The sequence below is a fragment of the Callionymus lyra genome, chromosome 10 (genome assembly GCF_982586985.1).
Source record: "Callionymus lyra chromosome 10, fCalLyr1.hap1.1, whole genome shotgun sequence".
Taxonomy (NCBI): domain Eukaryota; kingdom Metazoa; phylum Chordata; class Actinopteri; order Syngnathiformes; family Callionymidae; genus Callionymus; species Callionymus lyra.
The window spans coordinates 23,858,916-23,872,091 of NC_141827.1; the positions used below are offsets into that span (position 1 = coordinate 23,858,916).

The 13,176-nt window shown below is 36.6% G+C and overlaps 1 protein-coding gene across 1 annotated transcript in view; it reads left to right on the plus strand.

Moving 5' to 3' along the window:
- Window positions 1-13,176, plus strand: part of ppp1r16b (protein phosphatase 1, regulatory subunit 16B) — an 88,810-nt gene that overhangs the window by 57,838 nt on the left and 17,796 nt on the right. The window contains exon 3 of the mRNA XM_087801861.1: window positions 3,770-3,840. Within this exon, the coding sequence (XP_087657987.1) occupies window positions 3,770-3,840 (71 nt within the window). The remainder of the gene's footprint in view (window positions 1-3,769; window positions 3,841-13,176) is intronic.

Consider the following 13,176-nt stretch of genomic DNA (forward strand, 5'->3'; position numbering starts at 1 on the left):
GGCACAATTCTTCACGAGTCAGAGACGACTGTGTTCGCTCCGGCTCCTGTTGGAGCCTCAAGGCCTTGCTGTCTGGGCTGGTGCGCCCCCTGCGTCTCAGTGATTGGTGAGGAGTTATGGTAAAATGAATGGCAACTTTTTTCTTTATTTGCAGGCGTTTATGTTCCCGTATGATCTCAAACACTGCTTCATCTCTATATGTTTGCAATTACAGCTAAACTGCGACATTCAATTAGAGTCTGAGCTGAAATAGAAACTAATGTTCTTTCTCTCGGTGCCACATTAGCATGACAATGTAATTTTTATTTTTGAAATGCACTTAATATTGTTTTTCTTCATGAAGTGGTTGCCGTAATAAGATGTGTTTGCCACACACAAAAGACGGAGAAAAACGATTCAATCCCTCCATGTGCACAGCACAAAACAGCTCTCAAATAACAAGCAGCATGGCTCGGGTTTTGATCCTCGGCTAATATTTCATCTTTCATTTCTGCTTTAATCTCTGCGGAGGGAAGGAGCGGTAGAGCGCTGTCTCGCCCGCTTCAGGCGGCTTGTTTTTTATTTGGTCTTTTAAAAAAAAAAGAAATGTTGCTGATGTGCTGAAGATCGCAACACAATCAAATGTTCTGACAACAGGATGTTGAAGGACAAGTATTCTTCTTGGATTTAGTCGATGTAGACATGGAAGAGTAACGTCGGATCTTTTCATCACTCAACAGAGAAAATAGTTTCTCTGTCTCCCTCATGATAAGTTAATGACATAACAAAGAACTAATATTCTCTTGGTACCAGTGTTGGAAGTAACACAAATCAAACCTTACAGTAATTACTTTGTCAAAAACAGTGTTGCAAAACATACATGGTTATCATTACTGTGATCCAAACAGGCTTTTTACTTCATGTACAACAACATATTCTTTTTATAATCCATCATTAATTATTGTTGTTTATCATTTATTTATTCACACTGTTTCTTATGAATATTTTTATTACTTAACTATTTTATTTTATGTCACTTTGAGTCTCACTATAGCATTAATATTATTTTCTAAACCTTTCTCTAAATCTCACAAACTATAATGCACTACTATATTTTAACCTGTTAATACACAGTCTTTGTTTTTTGTTATTGCTTTCTTTCATCTCATTTTTTGTTATTTTTTTTCCAGATTTTTCTGTTACATATAAGTTACTTTCCCTAGTAACTAGTTCCTTTCCTTTTTTATAAAATTGCTAAATTAAAGTAACTTTCCCAATACTGCTTGTCACTAAGGTAATATTTATAATAAATCACCATTACATTAAGCAAACTATGTTGTGGATAACAACTCCACATTACCCAGGAGAGTTTCATGTCTATTTTAGGTGAGAAAACCACGTACGATTTTTATTTTTTTACTGTTCATTTTACCTTCAACCGCAGAGATATTTGTGCTGGCTGTCATGCCGCAGCTTTTCATTAAAGAGCCGAATGACCACAGTGTGACTGTTGAGCAGGGCTGTGACCTCTCAAAGAGAATGTGCAGTTAGTGTCCCCCACAAATCAACCACATATTACCTTTGCTGCCTTTTGTGGAGAGAGAGATGTGTGTGTTTGAGGTTGTGGAGTTAATGCTGAATCACATGTGAAACCTCTCTTTGCACTAAAGAGAATCAAAACACAAAAGTAGTTTGAATTGAGTGCAAGTAAATCTTCGATGGGAGTTGCTCTGAGGGTAGACGGGGTTTAACTGTCTCAGCAGCTCTTACACTTGAACAAAATGAATCACATTTGTCGCTTGGAATATATATATAAAAGAAGCATGCTCGAGTGTGTCACTGTGACTAACAACAGTTCATCTTGGGTATGAGTTGCTCTGAATTCTGACTGGGTTTAACTTCGTAAACTTAAGCAATAAGCCTTAAATTAAAAAAAGAAACACACTGTTGTTGCTTTTATGACTAAATTATTTAGTGAAGCTCCCACAAACATATTTGTTTTCAGGTGACTGGGTCACCTTGACCCAGAGATAACACCAGGGTTAATATTAGACGAGAGTCGCTCTAAGCACTGACCGGGTTTAATTGTCTCAATAGAACTTGCACAATATGCTTTGGTAATAGCAGAAGAAAACACAGTAGAGAAGTGTCGTGCAAATCGAATACAGAGTAAGTGTTGGACGGGAATCGCTCCTACTTTTAAGCAGGTTTAACTACACAAGTAATAACACTGATGCTTGAACACTTGGTAGAAAAATCAGTGGGAAATAAAGTATATGCTTAAGCAACATGAATGAAATGCACTATTCTAAATAACATCCATCCTGCAGAACATTACAAATAAATATATTTTTTTAATTTTATTTTTTAGTAGTTTTTGAGTTGCTGGAAACTCCCAAACCAAAGATCCGTTCCAAGCCCTTTGAGCCGAATCATCTGCTCAATGGGTTTTTGTTTGTCCCTCAAAAAAGAGGCCAGGCTTCCAAAACACCACGTGATGATGATGATGGTGATGTTGTTGTTGGAGTCTGACGTAACACCCACTGGACTTACGGTTCAAACTGGATTTAAATTTAAGTGATTAGTTTTCGACGGTGGGTTTATCTCTTGGGGCTGCGATGCGGGCAAACAAATAATCTCTTGTTACATCACCTCAAACAAAAACCCACCGACTCACCTCATATTTCCGAGGTCGGTTACGCAACAGCTGGACCGATCTGGTGATTTGAAGACTTGATAGACTCACGGTTTATTGGTCAGCAAGTTGTATATAGTAACATATATGTAAAATTATGCTCATATATTAAATCAGAAACCTTGAACTTACTAGTCGGAAAAATATTTATTCGTTAAAGGATAAAAGGTTAATAAAACAACAGGAATATAAGACCTGGAATAGTTGAGGGGATTTCTGTTTTCATGGATCGGACAAACTTCAAACTCCATGAATTAATAAGTGCGGTCTGCATCTGTTTGCTGCGTCACTTGTGTCGCGTCCTGGGATTTAAACGCCTCATGGAGCGAAAGAACAGGTGGATCAGCTGGTAAAATATTGCCGAAGTACAGCACCATTTAGGAATTCCACATTGGTCTAGGTTTTGTCGCTTTCCAGTTCCGATCGTTGCTAAAACACCTGTTAAATGATGACTTTTCCAGATTCTTTCTTAACTCTCATACGCCCTCTTGTGGTGAAGACACAGAAATAAACATCACCTGAATCTGCGAAGATTGATGGAGATCATTTAAAGTTTAAAATCAGAGGTTGATGTAAAAAAAAGGGGGAATACATTCTCAGGCTGGCCATAACAGTATGACCACTGGTTTCTGGCAGCTTTTATCCTCAAGTTAAATCGTCCGAAAATGTACTCTTGATTTAGTGCGTCAGTGAAGGTGAAGTCAAGCTCGTCAATTGTCTCCTGACGATGAGTGACGGCTTAGTGTTGAGACATAAAATAGCTGTGAACGTTGTGTTATCGCTGCACCTGTCAGCGGAGGTCAGAATGAATAGCTGGTCGACCGGGGCGGTGCAGATTTAAATGGGAATTCTGGTTCGACTTCCCGGGTCAGGAGTGGCTGCAGAATCCTTGGATAGGTTCCAGTTCGAACCCATTTAAAACATGAACGACAAAATCCTTGTTTCCTCATGAGTAACACTTCAATAGCAATGCACAGCTTTGCACAACTCCAAAGAATACAGATGGAAACACAATACAATAGGCTTTTGAAGTATTTAAGCTTTAACCCATCAAAGCTAATCACAGACTCACTTCCATCCCTTTCTCTCTTCTAGTTCGCTACCTGCTGAAGAACAATGTGAGTCCAGATCTCTGCAACGAAGACGGTCTCACGGCTCTGCATCAGGTGAGATTAGTGGACTGTTTTTTTTTTATTTTAGAAAATACCAGCGGCTTTATCCTTTATTCCTTTCATCTCGACGGTCTTAACTACCTCTGAATATCGCACCTTCTTTTTTATCTTTACTTGTGTGAGTGATGCATAAGCATTTTTTGGCACTTTTAATCAGAAAAAAAACATGTTTTGAACAAACAACTCACTTGAAACCATGTGCAAAAAGCCATTTTTGTTTCAGTTTCAGTTTCAAAATTCTACCACAGCAGCTTAAAGCACCTGCACGTTGACCTGTCAATTAGCCGAAAACCGAACAACCAATCGTGAAAATGTTATAATATATACTTAAAATATTTAAAATTACATAAATTGGCAAAATTCGTTTTTAAAGTTTAATTTTAGATTTCCTACCATAAGGTTTGTTTTTAAACATCATAACTTCAAATCAAAATGTACAGTATTATTGTATTACTTTAGATCAGTTTGTAACAGAAAAGGTGTGACCATTGCAGGTATTCCTATAAGTAAAAATGTAAAAATTGTAAAGCCACACATTAACAAATAAGCCCTTTAACCGGTTCCTCACAGAAGTCAAATAGTCACTCTATGAATTAAATTAATAATAATCAAACAACCCTCCTCACAGAAAACAGTATTGAAATGTAATTTTAGGCCCTTGAATTTGAATTCTTGAATTTACCCTTAGAGAGCAAAAATGTAGGTAGGTGTAGAATACAACAAGATAAAACGTAGTCTTTATCTGAAAATAATTTAGTGGTCCTATATTTTATGTCACTCACTGTATATGAGAAAAAAGAAATACAAAAAATCGGAATTATTCGTCAGGGGTCCAGGCCAAATGTGGACGCAGGTTGTAGTCTGGGGGACCAATGCTATAGATATTTAATTTTATATATATATCCTTTTTTTAAAAAAAGAAAATAGACAAAATTACTGACACACATATGACAATTCTAAAGCCATTAAATCAAAACCAAACCAGTCAAGCGGAACAGTACAGTATACAGGTATATCTTATGGCCATGAAGTAAATACAATACATTTTTTTTTAAACATTAGCATTGTTGAAAAAGTCAAAAAAGGAAAAACTTGCTACCTCTAAAACGTCTTCTTAAACAACTCCTCTTCTTCTCATTCCTTCTGTACTTTTATTTTAAATCGCTGCTGTTTGCTGAAACCAGACAAACTTGCTGATGAAAGTGCAAGAAATCAAAATGAAGTTTATTGAACAAACATTTTCTCCTGCGTTCCTGGTCAAATATGAAACCTGCAGATGGAATTAATCAAAGTTTTGTTCAGAACCTCTTATCAAACGTGTCCTCGGATAAACTTCTATTGAAAAAAACTTAATTTCCTGCCGTGATTATTGCTCAACGTTGTTGGTAATTAAATAATCAGAATGAGGTTTGGGAGGAAACGAGTAGATTATGGGATGTTTAGGTGGAAACTGCTTCATTGAAACTGAAACGCACATTATAATCAAAGGATTCTTCTGTCGTCTGCAGTCATTCTCTCACTTGTTACTCATCAGGACGTCTGACATTAACAACTCGTTCTTCCTAATCAGGAGGGAAGTGACTTTAAATCGACGCCCACGTGCACACAAGTGCGTTTGCTACACTGTCACGACTGATGGGCTCGATTGACTAAAAGAAAAAAATCAAAATCACATCTTAATTTACGTCCATTATCCCATCTCAAAAGAAGATGATATTTGATTGCATGAACAACAGATGTGGACGCCACGTGTTAAAAACTCATCATGTCAACTGCCACTGACTCCACAAATCCCATAGTGCACTGCGGCTGTTACAAACTTGCTTTAATTAGATTTTCCTTTCATATTTCTAATTAAACATGTTCAGTTTCATCTTCTCAGATTTGACCTTGTGTGATTTAGTTTGACTCCTACGATGTTTCGCGTCCAAAAAACGGTCTCATTATACTCAAAAGTCCTTTGAGAATTTAAATGAACCCTTGTCATGCAGGGAACCTGAAACTTTATTTCTCAGTCTTGAGGCCATTAGGATGTTAGTATTGGAACGTGACAATATGTAGACTGTTAAAAGTAAATAATATTAAAATATAGCCTTTTTTTTTTAAACCCTTAAGATATTGTAATTTCAATTTTAATGACATTTATTTACAAATATATGCATTATTACAATTTAGTTTTTCAACTTAAATGCATATTTCTGTTCTCCATGTTTCATTTTGGTGACATTTTATGCTTTGTATTTATTTAATAATTTAATAAACAATTGTAACAATGTTTTTTATTCAAACTAAAAGAAGATATATTTTTGCTAGTATTCATATTTTCTTTTGAATCCTGTTCCTTTTCTCAAAGTATAAACATTTTTAAGCTATACTAATATATCCTCAACTTAATTATTTTTGTTTGTACATTATTGTTGTTTTTTTTTGCATTTTTAAATAGTAGAAACACACAAAAAAGTCCTATTATTTATATAATTGCATGCTTTAATCATTTAGAAAATAAACAAAATGTTCGTTCTTAAAACACAATGATTTGTCAGTTATGAGTAAAATGTGTTTATTTAATTTTCTATTAACTTGACACAAGAAACATACTATAGTCCAGCAACAGCTGCTTTGGTTCCAACATGGAGTGTTAAGAGGTCGTTTCTCTGCAGCGGAGATTTAAAGACGACTGTCTGTGAAGGCCTTCATTGCCTCTTTAGTGTTCGTTCCCACGTCTTCCCCCCATCTTTCCCTGTCATCTTCGCTCCGCCTCTCCTCCTCTGGTACTCAGCGTCCTACTGGGAAGGCGGCGGAATGAAGTGGAGACGAGAAAATTGAAGTCCATCAGTCAGGCCGGGAGTGAGGGCGATGAGATCAGATTGACCTTTAGGCTGAGAATGTGTGTGTAAATCTGCAGCGGTCACACGGTACGTAGGTCTTCGAGCAGAGACGTCTGCGCCACTGGTGGTCCTAGTGTTCACACACACACACACGCACACACACACACACACACACACACGGAAGTTTAGAAGATGGAATCGTTTACTCGTTTCTCTCTTTTTCTGCTGGTCTGCGGAGGAGATATAAACGAGTGGAAACACGCGAAGAAAGAAGACGATAAGGAATGTGATGGTTCTTAAAATGAGATGTTTGACCGGGTTTGTTCACCTGCACCCACAAATGTCCATCAGTGAGAGATTGAACACACACACACACACACACACACACACACACACACACACACACACACACACACACACACACACACACACACACACACACACACACACACACACACACACACACACACACACACACACACACACACACACACACACACACACACACACACCTCCCTCCAGACCTCAATCTAACCTTTAAATGTGGCTCAGAAACCATCTTCCATTAACTCACCCACACTTGTCATGTGACGCGTTTGCTGCCATGTCAGGTTCGCCCTTCACCGGGCCGACCTTTGACCCCCGGTGCAGATGATGCTGATGAAGTCAGTGTCAGTGAGGATGTCTTTAGTTCCATCAATACGTGAGACTCTTATTAATTATTAATATGTGTGTTTGTTTAAGAGAAGCACCGTCTGTTCTCAGGAAAGATCGAAACATGGTTTAGTTTCACAATCATCTGCTCGGGGTTTATTGTGAAAGTGCATCAGTGTCTTTTGGGATAAACATTTCAAATGTTGAAACTTGTTTTAAAGCATTGAATAAATATTTAAATTTAATAATTAATACGTCAATATTCAAATTAAAAGTTTTTTGTTTTTTTAAATGGAATTTGATATTTTTATTCTAATCAAAAATGAATCTATATTTTTAATTTGTAGCTTTTTAAATTCAATACAGAAATGTTGGCACTAGGGCCAAAATATCGATATCAACATATTGGCCCCTACGATATGCATATCAAAAACATGTGATCATTTATAAATGGTTTATTATGTAAATCAAGCATTTCTTAAATGCGCACTTCCACCAATCAGTGTCACATTCTGTAAAGTTGTCAATTTGTACTTCTATGTCTCGTTGTTGTTTACGTCTCTGTCTGTCTATGGGGCTGTAAGGCGCAGCTTGCTAGGCTCGGTTGCTATGGTGACGTGTCTTGCAGGCGGCTCCTCTCTGATGTCGCTCAGTTTTGCGGAAAAACCGATGCAATTAATATGGATATCGCAATTCAAGACACCAATATCAGATATTGCACTAATTTCCAATATCGTGCAGCCCTAGTTTGCCCCATTAGACCCACTTTTTTATATTAAATTATATATTATTCATATATATATATATTCAAAATGAAAGAAAATGAAATTATATGATTATATGAGTAAAAAAAAGGATATATATACAGTATATATATATATAAAATGTTAATATTCAATATAGAAATTATTGAATTCCATAAAAAACGTATTAAATACTTAAAATAACAGTTGAATTAAAAAAAAAATCTCAACATTTTAAATGTTAATTTCTACAATTGAAAATTTCGATGTGAGTGATGTACTTCTTGTGACAATATGCTGACATTGGCATCGACAAGTTTTGAGTGGAGGTGAAGCCCACTCAACGCTGACAGGTGTCATTAGATGACATTAAATAAGCGTTACTGCGGGAGGAAACTAGAGTTCCCGGAGTAAAACCACAGGGTAATGCAGAAAGGAAGCAGCTTGCCTCAGAGATGAGAGCAAACTGGCTGTGAGAAGGAAGTACTAACCACTGTGCCGCTGTGCCCCCTACGAGTACAATTCTTGAGAAAGAAGCATCATTTCTACTTCATTACGAGAAGCAGCTTGACGGCTGATGAAGAGAACGAAAGGTTATCTTTGATTTTTCTTAATTCTAGATCGTATCTCTTAGAATACTACCTCGGCAATATTGATTTATACGCGCCTTGGCACTATTACTCCATGAGGGTCCGTAAAAATGTATTTAAGAATTTTACTGTCTGACTTATAGTCCGAATAATAGAGTAACAATTTAATATTATAATCATCTATGAAGCTTGGTTTTTCTCTTAATGTGAAGATTTTTAAACCCGAAAAAGTCAAGTCAATCCTAATATTCAAATATTCCGTCCTCCACTGGATTGTTTTTTTCTCTCCCAAAAAAAGAGAATATAAAAATACAGTCATATTTCATTGTCAACTCCAGGCTGCTGCCCTCTGGGACGCACCACTGAGAAGAAGTTGAGATTAAGTCATTTATAATTCCGTGTCTTCCCAATGCTTCGGCGGCAAATATCGCTGATGTCGGCCTAAACCTCAGCAGGAAGTGCAAAAACTCCCTCAGTTCACCTCACGTCGCCCCCAAATCCGCCGAGTCACAGATGGCGCTCGGCTTCGCTCCGGGTCGAGCCGGAGTGGACGCCGGGGTCGTCTCCTCCGATCACGTCAGCTCCGGTGATTCCACGTCTGGAAGATTCACGCCGAGACTTTTCAACGCTGTGATGATCCTTGGAAAGCCCTGAGTGAGTTCTTCTCCTCATTACTGCTGTCTTTACGAGTCAGATCATCTTTCCCTTCAAGTCCCAAGTCTTATCTTTATTTTGCGTTTGATGAAAATGCAGTTTCAGTCGATTGACGTCATAAAGTTCACAGCAATGAATCACAGAGAGCTTGGAGACGAAAACTGTCGTCCAAATAAAAAAGTTGCATTTGATAAAATACAGTCGTGATGGTGAGACCGAGCAACCTTTGTGCGTTTGAGAAGCATTGTAACAAAGTACTTATACCTCCTGACTATACTTACTGGTTCATTTCTGCATTTGAAATGAACTCCGCTACTAGGAGTGTGTATTGGCAAGAATCTGGCGACACAAAAAGTATCATGATATAGTGACAAAGTTATAACGTATCACAATATATTACGATAAAGTAGGAGCAACGAACAATTTATAGTATTGTCCGAGCACAGGATGGCACTATTGATGAAGTTGTTATTTGTTTTTTTAAACCAAAATATGCCAAAACATCAGCTTTTAAAATTGCGTCGATTGTATCCTCTTGTCCTCAGTCAATGCCAGGATCACGCTGGATTTCATTCAACTGCTGCCATCTAGCGTACAGAAGATGAATTGCGAAATGAGATTGAACAAATGGCGTGAATAGATGTTATTTGTAAACTACACTATGATAAAAAAAATGTATATAATTTGAAAGTCAAAAACTAAATAAATCAATACCGACTGTTTTTATAAAAATAAATATTGCCAAATAAGGTATATTCAGTATTTTCTTAAAAACGTATCCATTAAATACTGTACTATCGCAATAATGCAAGCTTAATTACTTTTATTTTAAACATTTCTCTGTTGCGTTAAAACTATTATTTTGAACCAACAACAAAAGGTATGTTGACACTTCACTGGTGGAGGATGCTTCACCAAATGAAACTTGTTATAAATGAAGTTTCTTCTGAACCTCCCTGAGATAAGTGTTGAACTCTACAGGCAGACGTAAGAAGACAACAACTCCAGAACTATTTTAGGAACGTTGTAGCATCGACTGCTACCTCATTATAGAGAGAAACTTTCTTCTCTTCACATCTACTGTCTAAGCAGCGCTTCTGGTTGCTGGTAATTAGGGTCGTAGTCGTCGGAGCTTTTTGTGCTTTTTGGAGGCTCGTGAACGCCTGTGGGAGGCTTTTTTTATTGGCTTGTTTACTTGCATCCTAACCATCGGATTTGTTTTCAGAAGCTACACGAGTGATGTCTCGCTCTTGGTGCCTCACTGTTGTTCACATCCTGTGATGTCAGAGGAGGAAGTAGAGGTGACTTGACAGAAGCAGAAAAAACACTTGGGTAGTAGAAAAACAGCAAACATACCATTTAAAAAATAAAAATCATAGTCAAGTCTAATGTAAAATATAAAAAATGTAAATGGTTATTAAAAAATGAAGGAATTCATAAAAATATATTTTATATTATATTATTAGATATTATTTTAAGTATTATATGCAGTATATACAAGTAAATAAAATGTGCTACTGTAGATATATCCCATGAAATAGGTTTAAATTACAGTTTATTTATTTATTTTTAAATCAGAAACTGTATTACTATTTTTATTATTGTGCTTGTGTTTATTTATATTTAGTTGGTTTAGTCACAAAACAGTTAAACAGTGAGAAGTGTGTAAAACACTATTTTCGTGTAAACTAATAATCGCAGACCTGGATAAAGAGCGGAAACATTTTAAATGGATCATAAGAATGAATTAATTGCAATTTTTTAGAAGTTTGTTTCACTTTTTTTGTACTTTTTGTTTTCATTACCTTTTAATAAAAATATTTTTATAATTATTTATTTTTTATTTCGCATTTTTTTCAACAATTCATATATTATGGAGCCTTTCTTTTTGTGGAGAAAATATTGAAAATAAAACTATTTTAATCTTTCGCCTAAAGCTATCTTACTAATTTACTATTTATATTTCCATTGTTAACACTATATATATATATATATATATATATATATATAAAGCGCCCCCCTCTGGATCATTGAGTAAAAACATGCTATAGTCTCCATCATTTCCTGTTGGATGGGCACAGTTTCAAAACTATTTTCTAAAAGTGTATTTCATGGACCTGCTGAGAGACGCTCGTCCTCAGAGGGTCTGGACTCGTTGGGAAGGAAGCGGGACACGAGCCGACAACCCGGGGAACAATCAGGGTCGAGCGCCGCGAGTCCACTTTGACTTCAATGACTTCCCAACCTGAAGAGCTGCTTCTCTCTGATCCAGACTCTCATCCATCTTAAAAAAAAACAATCCCGACTTGTCTTATCTGATTAATCTGTTCAGCTTTGGGCTCTAATCCGAGAATCTCATCGTCTCTCTCACACCTTCGTCTGGACTTGAACCTGAACGTCACGTTGACAGATCCATGAAGAAGCCGTTCCTTTGAGATGGATCACAGAAATCTTGATGGTTTCACACACACGGCTTGAGTTAGCTTAGCAAGAATGTAGCAACACTTTAGCATTAAGCATTAGCATTGTGTATTTAGAGATATGGAATCAATAAAGACAAAACAACCAAACATTAATTGACTAAACGTGTAGATCACATGACTCTTCTAGTTAAGGCCACTTTTAGTGAACAAAGATTTGGCCCCTGATTAAAGGTTTAGATGATTGACGTGTTAGAATTCAAGTCACTGTGTTGCTGGTTAAAGTTCAAACTGTGTTTAATGCTAGTTGTTAAGTTGTTAACAATCATTTTAAAAAATGATGTTATCCTCACTGCTAATTGTTGGCCTTATGCTACTGTGTATGCTTGTTAATTGTTAACTTAATGTTATGCTACAGTATATGCTAAGCTAATTGTTAAATTAATGTTATGCTACAGTATATGCTAAACTAATTGTTAGGTTAGTGTTATGCTACAGTATATGCTAAACTAATTGTTAGGTTAGTGTCATGCTACAGTATATGCTAAGCAAATTGTTAGGTTAGTGCTATGCTACAGTATATGCTAAGCTAATTTTTAGGTTGACCTTATGCTACAGTATATGCTAAGCTAATTGGTATGTTAGTGTTATTCTACAGTATATGCTAAACTAATTATTATGTTAGTGTCATTCTACAGTTTATGCTAAGCTAATTGTTATGTTAGTGTTATGCTACAGTAAAAGCTGAACTAATTGTTAGGTTAGTGTTATGCTACAGTATATGCTAAGCATATTGTTATGTTAGTGTTATGCTACAGTTTATGCTAAGCTAATTGTTATGTTAGTGTTATGCTACAGTTTATGCTAAGCTAATTGTTATGTTAGTGCTATGCTATAGTTTGTGCTAAGCTAATTGTTAAGTTTGTGTTCAGTTTATGTTATGCTAATTGCTAAGCTATGTTTAAATGTTCTTCGTTTTGTTCAATAAGTTTTAAACTGGACTACTGTTGTCGCTCAGTTGGTTCTGGACTGGTAATAAAATGTCTCTCGCTGACGACCAGTAAATGTTTTCAGTGAACCATTAACAAAAGGTCAAATGTGAGACAAACTGAACATCCTCTGTTTGGCCTTCCAGACACATGGAACCACAATCCTCCGCCCACAGAAACATCTCAGTTCTGTTGTTTTCCAGCCAGATGTGAACAACCCACGCCTTTGTCTGCACCTCAGAGTCGACAGTTTTTTGTGAAAGCCACATTATTTCCTGACCTGCTGCATTGTGTCGCTAGAGAGTCTGGAGGAGGAGGGCAGGGCAGGTGTCTGGCTAGTTTACTCCAGGGTCAGTGTGGGTTCACAACTATTTGTTGTTCTAGATTGTTCATCCGTCATCTCACTGCATCAAACACTGATACTAGTCGTCTGTTTCTGTTTTGAGTGTTTT